Source organism: Elephantulus edwardii, unplaced genomic scaffold (genome assembly GCF_000299155.1).
Source record: "Elephantulus edwardii isolate Elephantulus edwardi_28Jun2011 unplaced genomic scaffold, EleEdw1.0 scaffold00482, whole genome shotgun sequence".
NCBI lineage: Eukaryota > Metazoa > Chordata > Mammalia > Macroscelidea > Macroscelididae > Elephantulus > Elephantulus edwardii.
The window spans coordinates 374,305-393,376 of record NW_006400232.1 but is presented as its reverse complement, the minus strand read 5'-3'; the positions used below and the strand labels follow the sequence as shown (position 1 = coordinate 393,376).

At 38.7% G+C, this 19,072-nt stretch overlaps 1 protein-coding gene across 1 annotated transcript in view; it reads left to right on the top strand.

Annotated features, from left to right (window-relative positions):
• Nucleotides 1-19,072, top strand: part of LOC102848396 (ATP-binding cassette sub-family A member 13-like) — a 619,024-nt gene that overhangs the window by 288,865 nt on the left and 311,087 nt on the right. The window contains exons 14-15 of the mRNA XM_006902979.1: nucleotides 12,098-12,347; nucleotides 17,063-17,155. Coding sequence (XP_006903041.1) covers nucleotides 12,098-12,347; nucleotides 17,063-17,155 — 343 coding nt within the window. The remainder of the gene's footprint in view (nucleotides 1-12,097; nucleotides 12,348-17,062; nucleotides 17,156-19,072) is intronic.

Genomic DNA, 19,072 nt, shown 5'->3' with positions numbered 1-19,072 from the left:
AGCGGAGTTTAGGGCTGTTGTACATAGGGTCTCTATGAGGCGCAGGCGACTCGACGGCACGTAACAACAACATGTTTCTATTGAAGTTCTTGTCTTTCAGTTCACTGACTCTCTGCTCTATCTCTTCTGTTCTACTTTTGTCCTTCTAATGTGTTGGACACTTCGGTCCTTTCAGTCTTAATGTTCTGGATTGCATTTTCATGCCTTTCTGTTATTTCTAGCATTGCTTTGGCAGTATCCTCTCTATTTTGTGATGATTTTTAAGGTAATTATATTTCTTTATCCTTCGTTTCAATTCTTCCTCCCAATTTTTTTGCATTTTCTTTCATGTTTGTGCAAGTTCCTCATCAATATAGTTCTTCTGGCTTTGTGTGTCTTGATTGTTTACTTTCTTGTTGGTTCCCATTGCTTCTATCATCATTTACACCTTCTTCTGTAGCTTTTCAAATAATACTTCAATTTTTTTTCATGGTTCTTTATCTCTAGTTTATTTCTTTTATCCGTAGATTCCATTGCTTCTTCCATCATTTGTACTTTTACTCGTAGCTGTTTGAACATCTACATATCAACATATATCATCTGGCTTTTTTACTTTGGGGTATTCATGAGATCTGTGATATTCTCTGGGTTTCTTTGCCTTTGTGTGTTTGTTTGTGTTTGTGTTGGTTTTTTTTTTTGTTTTTTGTCTTTTTTTTTGGAAAAGTCTTAATTTGTTTTTGTTGGTTTTTGTTTTTTCTTTTTCCATGGCATTTCAAGCTTCCTGTTGCTTTCTAGACATTATCTGAAGTTTTGGTGTTTTTTTTTTTCTAAGTGTTAGGTCGTTTTTATTGTGTCCATGAAAGTTGTTATTGGTTTTGTCTTTATATTGTACTGGTTAGTTGCCAAGTTAAAAGGTTTTCACTCCACTCTAAGTCCTTTCTGGGGAATTTTACCTTAAAGTCCTTGAGGTTCTCTCTGTTCTGCGTTGCAGTCCTGTAGGAATCTTACCTTGATGTAATCCCTTCACATCAACTCTACAGGCCTCCTTCATATATGAAGTGGCTAAGTAGTGTGAAACCAGGTACTCTACTCAAGCAGTTTCTTATGCATCTTTTCTCCTGAAGCTTAATGTCTTCCTTTGTCTCTGGAGTGGCAGATTAGATCAGGGTTGCTAGCTTAAGAAGCCTGCATGCAGGGGCCTTCTCAATTCAGCCCTCCCTCTCTCTCTCTCAGAGAACTACAAAAATCCTTTCCCTCTGCCTGAAATTTGGTGTACTAAAATCTTTTGTCCTTTTTGGCTCCTGGGATGATACCATGGCTGCAGAGGCAGATTCCTTTATAGAGGTGCCTACAACCCCAGGGACACCTCAGTCCTGTCTCTCACAGGCAATGGGAAGTGCTCGCTGTAGGCACAGAGCCCCACCTCTTCTGACCTTTTCTACTGAGGGTTGGTGTGCTCCTTTATCTCTGGTGTGGTGTGAGATCAGATCCCAGCATGGACTGCCTATACACAAAGGCTCACAGTTCAGCCTTGTGTTACAGGGAGCCCAGAAAATTCTTTCCTGTGCACAAAGTTCTGCACACTAAAGTCTCTTCTCCTGCTTGGCCCTTGGCATGGCCCCACAGCCACAGAGACAAGCACTCCCAGATGGAGGTCTCTACAACCCTGGGGATGTCTCAGTCCTGTCTCAAGCTTCACTAGTCTTAATTGTAGTTCTTACCTCAAAGGCGGTAATGTAGCAACTTGGATAATTCAGATAGAAGTAGCTCTGGTTTATTTTTATGAGTTTATGAATCTCCAGAAAGCTAAAGATAAACTTCTACATATGCTCTTGAGGACTTCTTTAATATCTTTGCAACAATCTTATACCAAAGCCAAAGATATTAGACATCCTGAACTGGCTGCTTCAACTGTAATCTCCTCTCCAATCTCACATCTCTTGTCAGGTAGGACCACTCCTTAGTAAAGACATCATGCTGGGAAAGGTCAGAGAATGAGTGGAATACCTTCAAGGAGCTGTATTATACAGTGATTGCGAGAATGAGTGGAAGCCTGTTAGAGGTCATGAGAATGATGCGGGACAGGGAAAGCCTCTGATACTACGAATTGTAGTTGGGTGATGACACCTAAAAGCAATACACATAGAGAGATAACAGGTAAGACCTTGGAATATTGTAAGCAAATGTTTTTCTTTCCATTAACATCACAGTGCAAAATCATAGCTCTGTTTAATCATCTATGTTATTACTAATTCTGTGATTGGAAAAAATGTATTGAAATAGAGCTATTGTTAATGATTTAAACATTGCTATTGAGTGAGGCCCCATAGGCCTGTTTGTCTAAGGTGAACATGGAATGAAGAAGTTCAAAGAACTGGAAGTAAGACACAGATGATATTAAGTTTTCTGAGAAGGCAAGAAATGAATGTAGGTGAAAGGAAAAAAAAATCATCAAATCCCTTCATTCACTCGCTATTCAGAAGTTTTGTATCTTCTTGGTGTTGAGTTAGCTTAAAACTGAACAAAAAAGTTCCATAAATTTCGTTTCTGACAGCAAGGACCTCCCGGAGCTATGAAGAATGTAGGCATGTGGAAGATAATACAGACCATGAGGTGGGCATAGGGTCCAAGAAAGGATTTGCGAGTAGATTTTTGTTTGTTTTTGCTTTATTTTGTATAAATGTTAACCCTCTCTGTTCACCAAGGACCTCTTTATCATTAATATCTTTCCGTAAAGACATTATGCCTGTTAATTAACCACTGAGTTAATTAACCATATAAGCCAGCTTATATGTCATCAGCTATGCATCATTTCTGACTTGATGGTAAACAACAACAATATAAACATAGAAATATAACCTAGAAATTTATGTGTGATCACATGTTTAGTTCCTTTCATCTACCCTTATCTATTCACCCTGCCTGTCTTCCTATGTGTCTGCTTATACAGTAATGTTTATTATTACAGACGATGGAAAACTGTGTGTATAAATTTTTACCTTTCTTAAATGTACTGCACCATATATTCTCTTTATTTGGTTATATTATACTGGTCAACCCCATATTGAATATTGCTTTTCTCTCCACCCATCTTAATGTGTCTGCTATACTAATTTTTATCTTCCATTTCTCTCCGCTTATTTCTGGAACCATCAAAGAATCTTTTCTCTTTGTGTAAATCTCTCTTTAACGTTTTAAAGTTCTGAAGTTAGTGAAAGTTTGTAGAAAGGAGAGTTTTTCATTCATTTATTGATACACATCTTTCTCTCACTCCCTCCCCCAGTTAACTTTGTAAAGTATTTCTTGTACCAGATTTTTAATTGTCATCCATACAATGTCTAATTCATTTCTTTCAGGTAGTCTTTTCTTTCTCTGATTCTTGTGTTATTTACCCATTGTTTTCCTGTTTCCCTCTTTTCCCTGTCCATCCTATTTTTATAACAGTGACCTTTTAACATTTTTATAACATTTGTCCTTTTGTGACTGAAATATTTCACTAAACATAATATCTTCCAGACTCATCAATGTTGTATAATATTTTACAAGATTGTTATTTTTCATTGCTGCATAGCATTTCATTGTGTTGGTGCACCATAGTCTTTCTATCCATTAGTTTGTTGACAGGCACGTGGGCTACTTTTACCTCTACTATTCTGCTATTGCACATAATGTAATAAAGATAGAGATACAAACATCTGTTTGCTCTGGCTATTTAGAATACATTCCTAGTAGTGGAATTGCTGGGCCAAATGGTATTTCCATATCTAAATATTTTGAGAATGCAGCAAACTGCCTTCCATAGTGACTGTAGCAGTTTACATTCCTACTTATAGAGAATGAGAGTTACAATCTTTCCATATCCTGGTTTATTGTTTGCTGTCCTGTCAAACTTTGCTGTTGTTGCTAAAGTGGAATGATATATTGTTGTTTTGCATCTCTCTGATAGCTAGGGATTTTGAACATTTCTTCATGTGTTTGTTGGCTATCTTAATTTCTATTTTGGTATCTTGTGCCCATTCTGAAATTGAGTTGTTTGCTTTTTTTCTTGTTGAGGTGCTGGAGTATTCTGTAAATTTTAGAAATGAGTCTTTTATCAGATGTATCAATGACAACTATTTTTTCCAGTGTGTAGGCTTTCTTTTTACCTTGCTGAAGAAGTTTTTCAATGGCCATAGGGATTTTACTTTTACTTTATCCTCTCCTGGTTGTAGGGTTATTTTGTTATGTTTGAAAGTCTATTCATGCCATAAAATTAGTCATGGGCATTAATGAAGATTATTGACGAGTCTTCCTCCAATCCTGATACCACATTCTTTTTCACAGAGTTCAGTTTCTTGAATAATTTGTTTAGCATACAGATTGAATAATTTATAGATTAAAGATACATTGAATAAAGCATGCATTAAACATACAGGTTGAATAAGTATAAATTAAGAGTTAATGATACACAGTTTTCTTAATTTTAAACAGTGTAGTGTTCACTTGCTGTGTACACACAATAGCTTGTTGGCCTAGGTGTAGATATAACTAGATAGATGTGAGTATATAAGCATATAAATTGTATCATTAAAAACTCACAATATTATTAGTAAGTACATGTGCGTATGTGTGTGTGTCTGTGTGTATGCCCACACACCTCTGAATGTATATGTATCTGAATGAGTATATAATATAATTAAATAATGTAATTTTAAATAAATATCTATATATACTAATTAAAAAACAGCTTTGTGAGAGGAAAAGAATTCAGAGTAGTACATTAAGTCACATAAGAATCTCTTAGAAAGTAATTAAGGCACATGTTACAACACAGATTAGCCTTAAAATTATTATTCTAAGTGAAAGAATTTAATCACAAAAGCACAAATATTGCATCATCTTAATGACCCTGTGTACAACATACTAATATGAAGGATCTAGAATATGCAGATCGAACATTAATAAGTGGCTACCAGAGATCAGAGAGGGATTGGGGGACTTACAGTTTTATAATCAGGAGATTTCTGTTTTTATGGTGATAGACATCTAGAGAGAATAGTTACAGGTTCAAAACATAATTGATTACATGAATCTAATAAGTAGTCTATTTAGAGATCATTATTTTACTCACACAGGACCTACTCTAATTTTAAATCAACTAAGATTTCAAAATCTTAGTTTTCAGGTTCAAATTGTCTTCCTGTCAAACATTCTTCTAGGTGGTATAGCACTATTCTGTGCGTTGCTGTACAGAGAGGTAACTCGTGGTTGCTGTGATGCTGAAGCCTGTGACAGTGATGTGCCAATCGTGGTAATGGGCACCCATGGTGGACAGTGTTGGCTGGAGCTTCCCGACTAAATCAAGCCTGGAAGCAGGAGCGGCATCCACTTCCAAAATGGCTTGCCTCTGGAAACTCTATGGAAACGCTATGTACGAACAGTGCTCAGGCTGTTCGTTCACAGCGTCGCTATGAGTCGTCTATGACTCGACGGTATTAAACAACAACAACAACAACAAGATTTCAAAAGGCAGGACAAGATGACAAAATAAAATATTACAATGAAATATGCAGCAGCTGGAATCAGAAAATCAAAAGGGCTGTACTCGCTCAGCATTTCTTAAGCTCAAGGAACTGAAGAACAAATTCAAACCTCCAGTTGCTATAATCAAGGGTGCTTTAGGCAGAATATTAAATGATACAGGAAGTATTAAAAGAAGGAAAGTTATGAATCAGGGTGAAGTCTCTCTCACGGAGGAGTGATAGGGAATGGCAAAGGACACACTGACAAAGGAGATTAATCAGAACTGACTTTGACAAGCATGGTGGCAATTGGACAATTAAAACAGACATTCGGATGGCGGGGGAAGAAGAACAAACTGGGGACAAGGGTAGAGAGAATGGTGCAGCAATGAAGGAATGAAAACCCAAAATCCCTGTAAATGTTCATTAAAACTAATAAAATTTAATTAAAAAAAGCTAAGAAAAGGTTTACATAAAAAAATAAAAGAAGAAGGAAAGAATATACTGAACCATTGTATCAAAATAAATTGGCAGACACATAATTACATGAAACAACATATGAGCAACAGCCTATGGTAATGAAGGAAGAAGTTCAGGCTGCTTTGAAGGAAATAGCAAAAAGTAAGATCCCAGAAATAGATGGTATACTGATTGACATGTTTCAGCTAACAGATGCTATCCTGGACGTGCTCACCAAGTTGTACCAAGAAATCTGGAGAACAAACACTTGGCCAACTGACTGGAAGAGATCTATATTTGTTCCCATTCCAAAGAAGGGTACCCAACTGAGTGTGGAAACTATAGAACAATATCATTGATTTCACATGCAAGCAAGATTCTGCTGAAGATTATCCAAAAACTACTGGAACAGCACATCAGCAGAGAACTGCCAGAAGTCCAGGCTGGGTTTAGAAGGGGTCGTGGTACTAGGGACATTGTAGCTAATGTTAGATGGATCTTAGCTTCAAGCAGGGAATACTAGAGGAATGTCTATCTGTGTTTCATTGATTATGCAAAGGCATTTGACTGTGTGGATCATAAAAAACTGTGGCTGACTTTGAGAAGAATGGGAATCACAGAACGATCATGCTAATGTGAAACCTATACTTGGACCAACAGGCGGTCGTCAGAACAGAGCAAGGAAACACTGCATGGTTCAAAACTGGGAAGGGCATTTGCCAGGGATGTGTCCTGTCTCCATACCTTTTCAACCTGTATGCAGAACAGATTTTCTGGGAGGCTGGGCTCTATGAGGAGAAGTGTGGTGTCAGGATTGGTGGAAGATCTATCAATAATCTGCTTTATACAGATGACACAACCCTGCTTGCTGAAACTGATTAGGACCTGAAGTGCTTGCTGCAGAGGGCAAGGACTGCAGCCTTCAATGTGGATTGAGGCTCAATATCAAGAAGACAAAGATTCTTACCACTGGATCAATTTGTAGCATCAGGATGAATGGTGAAGAGATTGAGATTGTTCACAGCTTTAGTTTGTTTGGCTCCACAGTCAACATTCCTGGCACCAGAAGCCAGGAAATCAGAAGACATATTGCGATGGGAAAGTCTACTGTTAGGGACCTCTCCTATGTACTGAAGAGCAATGGTGTCACTCTGGAGACTAAGGAGTGTCTGATATGGACCATGGTCTTTGCAATCACTTGTTATGCATCAGAGAGTTGGACTATGACTAGGGAGGATAGAAGGAGAATTGATGCCTTTGAGCTGTGGTGCTGGAGAAGAGTGTACCATGGACTGTTAAGAAAACAAACAGATTAATCATGGAGAGGATTAAACTGGGCTGCTCCTTGGAGGCAAGGATTCTGAGACTCTGTCTGACATACTTTGGACATGTTGTCAGGAGGGACCAGTCCTTGGAGAGGGACATCATGCTTGGGAGGGTCAGCACAGGAGGAGAAGGGCCCCTATGAGGTGGACTGATTCAGTGACTGGGGTAATCTGGATGGGTGTGTCGGAGACAGTGTGATTGGCACAGGACAGAACAGAGTTTAGGACTGTTATACATAGGGTCACTATGAGTCGCAAGCAACTCTAAGGCACATAACAACAACAACATATTTGTAATAATGTTATACAGTGTAGTGTTCATATGTGATCACTTGCCTCCTGATTTAATCTTATTCAGCCTATTACAGAATTTGGAACCTTAAAGTGACTATCTATCTGTGCCCTAAATGACTTGAATTCTAACAACATTTAACTATTTTCCACACATGCTCTACTCTCTTCTCACAGAAGATTCTGCAAGCTACAGAATATGTTGTGCTTTTTTTTATCTTGTATTTTCTACTTTAAACATTTTTGTGTCTCTCTACAAACTCTACTGAATCTTAGGGGTTTTACCTTAATTGCCTCAGGACTGTAACTATATCCTGATTTTCTTTCCTAACATCATAATGACTTATTCCTTCTTACCAGCATTAAGCCATGCCTCCCAGTAGCAGCTGAGGAGGAGCTGAAGCACTTGTTGCAGAATGTCAGGGACTGAAACCTAAAATATGGATTGAAATTCAACATCAAAAAAACAAAGATTATCACCACTGGGCCAATTGTCAGAATCATGGTAGATGGTGAAGAGATTGAGATTATTAAGAGCTTCTGTTTGCTTGGCTCCACAATCAACACTCGTAGTATCAGCAGCAAAAGGCAAATTATTCTGGGAAATTCTGCTGTCAGAGATCTCTGTCAATATGGAGACTAAAGTGTGTCTGATCCAAGCGTGTCTTTAAAATTACTTGCTATCCATCAGAAAGCTGGACTAGGGAAGGGAAATTGATGTCTTTGAGCTATGCTGCTGGAGAAGAGTATTGAATGTACCGTGGACTGCCAAGAAAACAAACAGATTCAGATTCATCCTAGACAAAGTGAAATCAGGCTGCTGCTTGGAGGGAAGGATTCTGAATCTTCGTCTGACATACTTTTGACATGTGGCAAAGAGGGACCAGTCCTTAGAGAAGGACATCATGCAAGGAGGGTGGAGGGACAGTGCAAAAGAGGAAGACCCTTGATGAGATGGATTGATTCAGTGACTGGGGTAATGGCGGTAGCTATGTCAGAGACAATGAGGTTGATTCAGGGTAAATTACAGTTCAGAGCTGTTGTACATAAGGCTGCTATGAGTTGCAAGTGACTCAATGGCATGTAACAGCAACAACAAGCAGTAGCATAAAGTTGTGTGTATTGTATCAGGTTATTACTTATGTTTTCTAGGATACCCCTAGATCACATCATTTTTGAGGACAGAAATCTTTAGCTCAGTGCCATCTACAAACTGAGGACTCACTGAATAGCTGATGAATGAAGGCAATTATTGTAGATAGACATTTTTACTCCTAACTCTGCTTAGAAAGCTTTTCTCATGAATCTCTTTCAATTGATCTATCTTTCAAATTGGGTAAACTCATTAAACATGTTTCCTTCTATTTCCTTAAAGTTAGACATCCCTCTTCTAGTAATTATTTTCAACTTAGTGTTTGTGAACTGCAAAATCAATTTTGAACATTGTTATTTTATGGGACCACTTCTCGCTTAACACTTTTTTATTGGATTTTATGGAATAACTTAGAAACACTGAGAAATCTTGATATAGGTGATCGGTAGAGCTGCATCCTTCCCTTCAGACACAGTGAGATTATAACTACCGGATATGCCTCCTTTTCTGCCCCAATTTTCTCATCATCATATTGGAGTTTGTTTTTTCTTTGCAGTAGTTGGCTTATACTTGAGCATGTTTATAGAGAAATTTTGTCAAATCTCGAAATGATCATTAATGATAATCGTTATAGTAATGTTACACAGCTTTAGTTTTTTTGTTATTGTTTTGTTTTGTTTTTACACTTTAGTTTTGACTTTAACTTTTTACTTTCTATGACTGCTGAAGACTATTTTCAAAATTACTACAAGCTCACCAAAATAGGAAGGGAGGAAGAGAAAGCTGATGATTGCTTGGCTGGACTAAATTAGACACCAAAGACACTAAAGGTCAAATGAAGGTTGGACACAAAGGTTTATAATTTTGTATTGCACTTTTCTTGTGGGAGGATGTCAAAGATATCATTCAGGACGAGTGTAAACGGTCATTACAAAGACAGAAGAGAAAGAAAAGACCAAAATGGATGTCAGAAGAAACTCTGAAGATTGCACTGGAGCGTAGAGAAGCCAAAGCACAAGGAAGAATTCAAGATACTAAAGAGCTGAACAGAAGATTCCAAAAGGCTGCTCGGAATGACAAAGCAAAATACTACAATGAAATGTGGGAGGAACTAGAGTCAGAAAATCAAAAGGGCCGAACTCGTTCAGCATTTCTTAAGCTCAAGGAACTGAAGAACAGATTCAAACCTAGAGTTGCTGTAATCAAGGATGCTTTGGGCAGAATATTACATGATACAGGAAGTATTAAAAGAAGATGGAAGGAATATACTGAGTCATTATATAGAAAGGAATTGGCAGATACAGAGGAATTTGAAGAAATAACATATGAGCAAGAGCCTATGGTGATGAAGGAAGAAGTTCAAGCTGCTTTGAAGGAAATAGCAAAAAATAAGGCCCCAGGAATAGATGGTATACCAATTGAAGTATTTCAGATAACAGATGTTGCATTGGATGTGCTCACCAAGCTGTGCCAAGAAATCTGGAGAACAACCACTTGGCCAACTGACTGGAAGAGATCTATATTTGTTCCCATTCCAAAGAAAGGTGAACCAACTGAGTGTGGATACTACAGAACAGTGTCATTGATTTCACATGCAAGCAAGATTCTGCTGAAGATCATCCAAAAACGATTAGAACAGCACATCAGCAGAGAACTGCCGGAAGTCCAGGCTGGGTTTAGAAGGGGTCGTGGTACTAGGGATATTGTTGCTGATGATAGATGGATCTTGGCTGAAAGCAGAGAATACCAGAAGAATGTCTATCTGTGTTTCATTGATTATGCAAAGGCATTTGACTGTGTGGATCATAACAGACTGTGGCTGACTCTGAGAAGAATGGGAATCCCAGAACATTTAATTGTGCTAATGCGAAACCTTTACTTGGACCAAGAGGCAGTCGTCAGAACAGAGCAGGGTAACACTGCATGGTTCAAAATTGGGAAGGGTGTGTGCCAGGGATGCATCCTGTCTCCATACCTTTTCAACATGTATGCAGAGCAGATTATCCGAGAGGCTGGTCTCTATGAGGAGAATTGGGGCATCAGGATTGGTGGAAGATCTATTAACAATCTGCGTTATGCAGATGACACAACCCTGCTTGCTGAAACTGAGGAGGACCTCATGCACTTGCTGCGAAGGGTCAAGGACTGCAGCCTTCAGTATGGACTAAGGCTCAATGTCAAGAAGAAAAAGATTCTCGCCACTAGACCAATTAGCAGCGTCAGGATGGATGACGAAGAGATTGAGAGTGTTCACAGCTTCAGTTTGCTCGGCTCCACAGTCAACACTCTTGGTACCAGCAGTCAGGAAATCAAAAAGCGTATCACGATGGAAAAGTCTGCCGTTAGGGACCTCTCAAAGGTACTCAGGACCAACAGTGTCTCTCTGGAGACTAAGGTGCGCCTGATACAGGTCATGGTATTTGCAATCGCTTGTTATGCATCAGAGAGTTGGACAATGACTAGGGAGGACAGAAGGAGAGTGGATGCTTTTGAGCTGTGGTGCTGGAGAAGGGTACTGAATGTGCCATGGACTGCCAGGAAAACAAACAGATTCATCTTGGAGAGGATTAAACCAGGCTGCTCCTTGGAGGCAAGGATTCTGGGGCTTCATCTGACATACTTTCGACATGTTGCCAAGAGGGACGGGTCCTTGGAGAGGGACATCATGCTTGAGAGGGTGGAGGGACAGCGCAGGAGGGGAAGACCCTCTATGAGATGGATTGATTCGGTGACTGGGGTAATCGGGATGGGTGTGTCAGAGGCAGTGCGGTTGGCGCAGGATAGAGCAGGGTTTAGAGCTGTTGTGCATAGGGTCGCTATGAGTCGGAAACGACTCGATGGCACATAACAACAACAGTTGCACTTTTCACTCAGAAGAGAAGATTGTGTGGTTTACAAAGGACTAATGGGTGGGAACAAGTGAGGAAAGGCACCTGGAATGGCTCTTCCCAAAATCCTAGCAAGATGTAATCTTGAACTTTCTTAGGAAGGACCTTGGCTTAAGCACACAGAAGAATGTTGTTAGGGAAAAAAGAGAAAAACAGAGGACAGACTCTTGAAAGAACTGTCTTGTACTGAAGAACAGCAGAAGGGAGAGCAGAAAATGTTGCTGTTGTTTAGGCTTTGCTGTCTTATAATTGGTTCTAATGTTTCAGCCTTTATTTTAACCAACAAGACAGGGAAGGCTCTCCCTTCATCCTTTAATCATCCTTTCGAATGTGTACCTTTCCCTTCAGAAGGAAGACTAGAGTAGAACACACACTGACATATGTTGCTCTTGATTATTAATTTTATAATTATATAATTCACTCTTCTGGAACAATCACACAGATGTCCAGCTTTGGTCTTTTGAAGAATAGGAATACTCTTCTTGTCCATGGAACATTAGAATGTGAAAACTAAGCACTCACAAGTGTTTTCAGCACTGCCAAATCTTCCTATTGTTGCAGATGACTCTCCCACCAGTGTTCAGCCTGAAAAGGGTGGCAAACTGCTCGCCTCACAGATGGCTGCTGTCTTAAGAAAGAGGCTCCTCCACACGCTCCGGGACTGGAAAGGCATGCTCTCAGACCTGTTGTTGCCTGTTCTCTTTGTGGCCTTGGCCATGGCCTTATTCATGGTGAGACCTTTGGCTATCAGCTACCCTCCCCTCAAACTGACACCTGGACATTATGAGAGGGCAGAAACGTATTTTTTCAGGTAAGAGTTATTTTTCCTTTTTGTTTAAAAATGATGTCATGATAGATTATGATTGGAAATTTCTCTGAGGCTTTTAAGTATTTTGTACTAAAATGTCAAATGAAAAAAATTGACTGTGTGATTCTCATTATTTTAGAGGTCTAGGTAAAAAAGGGTGACCTTTGAAAAGCCTTCGCTCAGTTCATCCTGAGCTTGTCTCATCGGCAAATGCAAACCTTGTGTCATGTCTGTGTGTCTCTGGGCTTAGCAGTGCCTTCTCAGGTGTCAGGGTCCCCTTTGTAACAATTCACCATACCGTGGGCTGCTATGCCAGATCCCACCAAGCACAAATGCATAAACCTTTATTAGAAACGAGCAGGGCTAGATGATTCTAATGCTTCAGAATTTTTAAGATTTTGAAAAGAATGTTGTTGTTATTGTTATGTGCTGTCGAGTTGTTTGTGACTCAGAGCGACTCTATGTACAACAGCCCTAAACCCTGCTCTGCCAAGTGCCAATTACACTGTCTCCGACACACCCACCCCGATTGCCTCAGTCACTGAATCAATCCACCTCATAAGGGCCTTCCCCTCCTGCTCTGTCCCTCCACCCTCCCAAGCATGATGTCCCTCTCCAAGGACTGGTCCCTCCTTACAGCATGTCCAAAGTATGTCAGACAAAGCCTCAGAATCCTTGCTCCCAAGGAGCAGCCCTGTTTAACCTTCTCTAGGATGAATGAGTTTGTTTTCTTAGCAGTCCAAGGTACACTCTATACTCTTCTCCAGCACCACAGCTCAAAGGCATCAATTCTCCTAAATTGAATATTTGACAATACCCTCAACAATCAGTTCAAGAACAGCAACTTATAATCAGAACTATAAACATCTCCACATCAGTTTAGGCCAGATTCTTCTCCCAATAAATTCAGGTCTCTTTAACTTTTACCATGAAATTTAAAAGAAAGTTCTCAAAGCTTTATTGATTTTAGGTTGATATATCTTTTGACTTCCTAGCTGCTGGTGCCAAGAGTGTTGACTATGGAGCCAAGCAAATGAAAGCTGTGAACAATCTCAATCTCTTCAACATCCATCATGATGCCACCAATAGGTCCGGTGGTGAGAATCTTTGGTTTCTTGATATTGGGCCTTTTGAAATCTTCTCTTCAGCTCTTTAATATCTTGAATTCTTCTCTCTGCTTTGACTTCTCTGCTCTCTAATGCAATTTTCAGAGTCTCTTCTGACATCCATTTTGGTCTCCCCCACCCCTGGTTATGTAATGACCTTTTGCACTCTTCTTGGATTATATTCTTGATATACTCCCACAACTCATCTGGTCTTCGCTCATTGGTCTTCAAGCCTCATACCTATTCCTGACATGGTTTGAAATTCAGGTGGTATAGACTCAAGGTTATATGTTGGTTCCTGTGGATTCAATTTAATTTTCCTTAGCTTCAGCTTGAACTTGAATATGAGTAGTTGGTGATCTGTTCCAGAACCAGCATCTGGCCTCGTTTTCACAGCTGATATTGAGCTTCTCCAGTGGTTCTTTCCACAGATGTAATCAATCTGATTCCTGTGCATAATGTCAGGTGAAATCTGTGTGAATAACCTGCATTTATGTTTCTTATAAAACATATTTGCAATGGATAAATTGTTGGTTGTGAAAAATTCAATCATTCTATCTCTACCGTAATTTCTGTCACTGAGTATGTTTTCCAACTATTGATCTTCTTCTCTGTTCCCCACTTTTGCATTCCAGTCACCCATTATTATTAATGCATCTTGACAGCATGTTTGATCAATCCCTGACTGTAAAAGTTGATAGAAATCTTCTATTTCCTCTTCTTTGGCTTGGTTGATGGTGCATATATATGAATGATAGTGGTATTCACTGGACTTCCTTGTATGTGTATGGATATCATCCTGTTCCTCACAATATAGTATTTCAAAACATGTCTTGAAATTACTTTTTTAACTATGAAAGCATACCCATTTTTCATCTTTTCATATTTGGCATAATTAATAGATCATATGATTGTCTGACTCAAAATGTCTGCTGCCAGTCCGCCCCATCTTGCCAATACCTGGTATGAAATTATTTATGTGTTCTAGTTCAATATTCCATTTTCCTGCATTCATTGTTCTCACATCCCATGTTCCAGTCATTAGTGTCTGCTTACAACTGTTCATCTTCCTATTTATTTCCATACTTGATAGCTTCACTTCAGTTGCCCTGTCTGTTAGTCTAAGTGTGTATATAGGGTTTTTGGAGGGCTGCTATTTCAGAAGTGGATGGCCAATCCTTCTTCCTTGTCTGTCTTAATCTGAATGCTCAGATTTAGAAAAGTATCTGATAAACAAGCATTATACGGAAAAAAGCAGATGAAAGATATTTCCCCAATTGTAGAATTAACTAATAGTTTCAGTTGTCTCCACCCTTGACACAAATGTCTTGACTCACCCATTATAATACTTTGTTTTGTTTACCTGAGCTATCTTTTGAAATTTTTTGTTCAGCTCTTTTACTCCATCATGTTTTGCTTTTGTTTTGACACTGCACTCCAATTTTTAAAGTCTCTTCTTTCTTTTCTATTTTTGTAATGACTTTTTATTTTTTCATGGATGATGTCCTTGAAATCATCCCACAACTCATCTGGTGTTCAATGTCTCAAAGATGATCTAGAAATTCAGATGGAATTCACTGAAACAGTTAGGAAATAAGGAGACACTACATTAGGAAAATCTGCAGTTAGGGACCTCTCCCAATTATTGAGAAGTAATGATGTCTATTTGAGAACTAAAATGTATCTGATTCAGGTCATACTCATTCTAATCACTTGGTATGTTTCTGAGAGCTGGACAATGCATAAGGATAGCAGAAGGAGAATTGATGCCTTTAAGCTGTGATGTTGGAGAAGAGCACTGAACCTCCCATGGATGACCAAGAGAACAAACAGATATGTCTTGGAAAAGGTACAGTTGGAGTGCACTTTGGAGGCAGGAATGATGAGTCTTAACCTCAAACACTTTGGGCATGTTGCTAGGAGGAGCTATTCCTTGGAGAAGGACATGATGCTGGGAAGGGTAGAGGGTTGGCGAAGGAAAGAAAGACACTCAGCCAGGTGGATTGAAATGGTGACTTTTGCAATGGACTCTTGTGTGTGAGGTAGTAAGAGAATAGCACAGGATAAAGGAGGATTCAGATCTTTTGTTCATAGAGTCTCTATGAGTCTTATTCTACTTAATCACACCTAAAACCAAAAACAATATCTAATGCTACTTATATATTTTCCCCCTTTATTTTGGATATAAGGACTCCCAAAGACAGCTACTTGAAAGTACTTTATAAACCATATGTAAAGTAGAAATCTGTATTCTTTATTAAATATTATTATCCAGATTTTTAATTCATTGAAATGGGACATTTTCTCAACTAGTAAAATTTAGAGAAACTTTAAACACCCTTTTTCTTTTATTTTCTTACCTCAAGACTCATAATTTGTGTGTGTGTGTGTGTGTGTGTGTGTATAAAACATATATAATTTATATATATATATATGAAATTGGTTTCCCCAGCTGTCCCTAAGCTGTCTTGTGCTGCTATTTTCAAATAAGATATTTTGTATTGATGTCCTTGGTTCTCCATGATATTTGAACTATTAGTTGACTTCATAAATTATTTCCAGTAAAAAGAAATATATTATTGAGTACTTAAAACTCATATAGAAACCTATGTACAACAATTTTTCTCAAGAAGATGTGGTTTACAATAGTTCACATACAAAAGCAAGCATAAATATAAAAAACTGTCATATTTCAGGATGAAATAATAGAAAAAATATTCAAATCAATCAAGGTTTTAACCACTAAGAGAGTTTTTCTTAGCATATAAACATAATGTGATATACTGTGCCTTTAAAATCCATTTTTTAAAAACAAAAAACAAACCACCCAAAGCTATGCAGATTGTATTAGAGAAGGTGCAACCAGTGTTTCTTGGAGGCAAAGGTGATAGATAACTCTCCATCTTTCATACTTTGAGCATGTTGGGGAGAGACATCATGTTTGAAAAGATAGAGGGACAGTGAAGGAGAAAATCCTCAACCAGGTAGATTGACAAAGTGACTGTAGCAATGGGCTCAAATATGTTAGAGGTTATAAAGATGGAATAGGATAGGACAAAGTTTAGGTCTGTTATTTATAGCCTCACTGTGAATTGTATGCAACTCAACAGTACCTAACAACCAACAACCATGAGACTGTAATCTATATGAATGATTGTATGCAAACAATAATAACATGTAATTAAAGAAAAGATGGTCATGGCAGAATAGTAAGCAAAAATGAACAAATAAAATATTGTTTACACTGCAAATGTAAGTATACAACATATTCATATTTATGGTGATAAATATATTGGATTTTTGCTATCAGATTTTAAAAAAACATTCATGTACATTATGTTTTATATAGTCATACAAATATATTTCATTCATATGCTTTGTGTTTATACAATATTAGATAAAGATAGCATTTTATATAATTAGTTAGCATTGATCTATTTCTATTACCATCTCAACTCATCTCATCAAGGCCCATTGTATGCATTTTGAAGAATTTTTTTTTTAAAGAATTGTTTGAATACTGTTACTGCTTTGACTCTTGGGCCTCCTTTGAAGAGCACAGGCTGAGATTTGTTAATGATGTCTTTTTTAACTCCTTTCTCTTTCTACAAGTAGCACTAAGCATGATGACCTGGCACTGGCCCACACACTTTTAAGGAAGTTTGAAGAGCAGGATGTGATTTGTGCCAAGTTAAACCCAGACCTGTAAGTATGAATTTCCCTATGAACATTTGACATGTGAACTGGGGAGGATCTTTTCCTCCATGGTTGTTTATTCTCTGCTGCAAATGTATATCTTGGACTTGTCAAAGAGAAAACTAGAGGCTTTATACAATGTTAATAGTGAAGAGTTTATTGACGGTCTTGAAAAATAAACTTACAAAATAAAACTTTTATAATTGAGAATGCTAAGGTCCCGAGGATTACAAATTTGTTGTTGCTGTTAATTGTCAAGTGCCATCGAGTTGAGTATAACTTATAGTGACCCTGTGAACAAAAGATCTGTAAGTTGTCTTGTTTTGCACTGTCCTCACACTTCCTAACACTCAAGAGCCCATTGTAGCAGTCACCATGTAAATGATGTTTGTTACTGATTTTCCTTATTTCAAATTACTTCCATTCCAGGATCTACCAGTACACTACCATAACTATCTTTTTAATTTAGTGTTCATAGGGTTTTGGAAAGCCTTTTATTTAGGAAGTAGAAGGCCCATCCTGCTTCCTAGTCTGTCTTAATCAGAATCTGACACACCAGGGGAAAAGGTTTCAGCATCACAGCAACCTCAGGCAATTGCAACACAACAAACAGACAAGTGTTGCACTACTTGGAACAAAATTCTCTCCAAATACAATCAGTAGCAGGCCTGAGGGCTACAGGCCCAAGGGCCCAAACAACTTTTAAATACAAAAGCCCACCCCTCATATGGATAACAAACTTCTTGTTGTTATGTGCCATCTAGTCTCCTGTGACTCATAGCTACCTTATCACAACAGCCCTAAACCCTGTTCTGTCTAGTTCCAGTCTCAACCAGCTCCAACACACTCATTCCCATTACTCTAGTCACTGAATCAGTGCACCTTATAGAGGGTCTTCCTCACCTGCACTGTCCCTCTGCTCTTCTAAGCATGATGTCCCTCTCTAAGGACTGGCCCCTCCTTGCAACATGTTGAAAGAATGTTAGATCAAGCATCAGAATCCTTGCCTACAAAGAGCAGCCTGGTTTAATGCTGTCTTGGATGAACCTGTTCATTTTCTTAGCAGCCCATGGTATATTCAGTACTCTTCTCCAACACCACAGTCAAAGGTATCAATTCTCCTTCTATCCTACCCAGTCATTGTCCAGCTCTCTGATGCACAGCAAGTGATTGCAAAGACCATGGCTTGTAGCAGGCCCACCCTAGACTCCAGAGTGACACCATTGTTCTTCAGTACTCTGAAGAGGTCCATAACAGCAGACTTTCCCATCCCAATGTGCCTTTTAATTTCCTGGCTGCTGGTGCCAAGTGTGTTGACTGTGGAGACCAGCAAACTAAAGCTGTTAACAACCTCAATCACTTCATCATACATCCTGATACTGCCATTTCACCCAAAGTTGAGAATCTTTGTCTTCTTGATATTGAGCCTCAATCCACATTGAAGGCTCCAGTCCTTGACCTTCTGCAGCAAGCACTTCAGGTCCACGTGCGTTTCAACAAGCAGAGTGGTGTCGTCTACATAACAGAGATGTTGATGAATCTTCCACCAATCCTGATGATATACTTCTCCAGTCTCCCAGAAAATCTGTTTTGAATATAGGTTGAAAAGGTATGGAGATAGAACACGTCACTAGAGTCACCCTTCCCAATTTTGAACCATGAAGTGTTTTCTTGCTCTGTTCTAATGACTGCCTCCTGGTCTTAGTATAGGTTTTGCAATAGCACAATTTAGTGTTCTGGGATTCCCATTTTTCTCTGAGTCAGACACAATTTGTTGTGATCCACACAGTCAAACACCTTTGCATAATCAATGAAACACAAATGGACATTCCTCTGATACTCCCTCCTTTCAGTCAAGATCCATCAAAACATTGTTGTTGTTGTTGTTATGTGCCATCGAGTCGCCTGCGACTCATAGCGACCCTA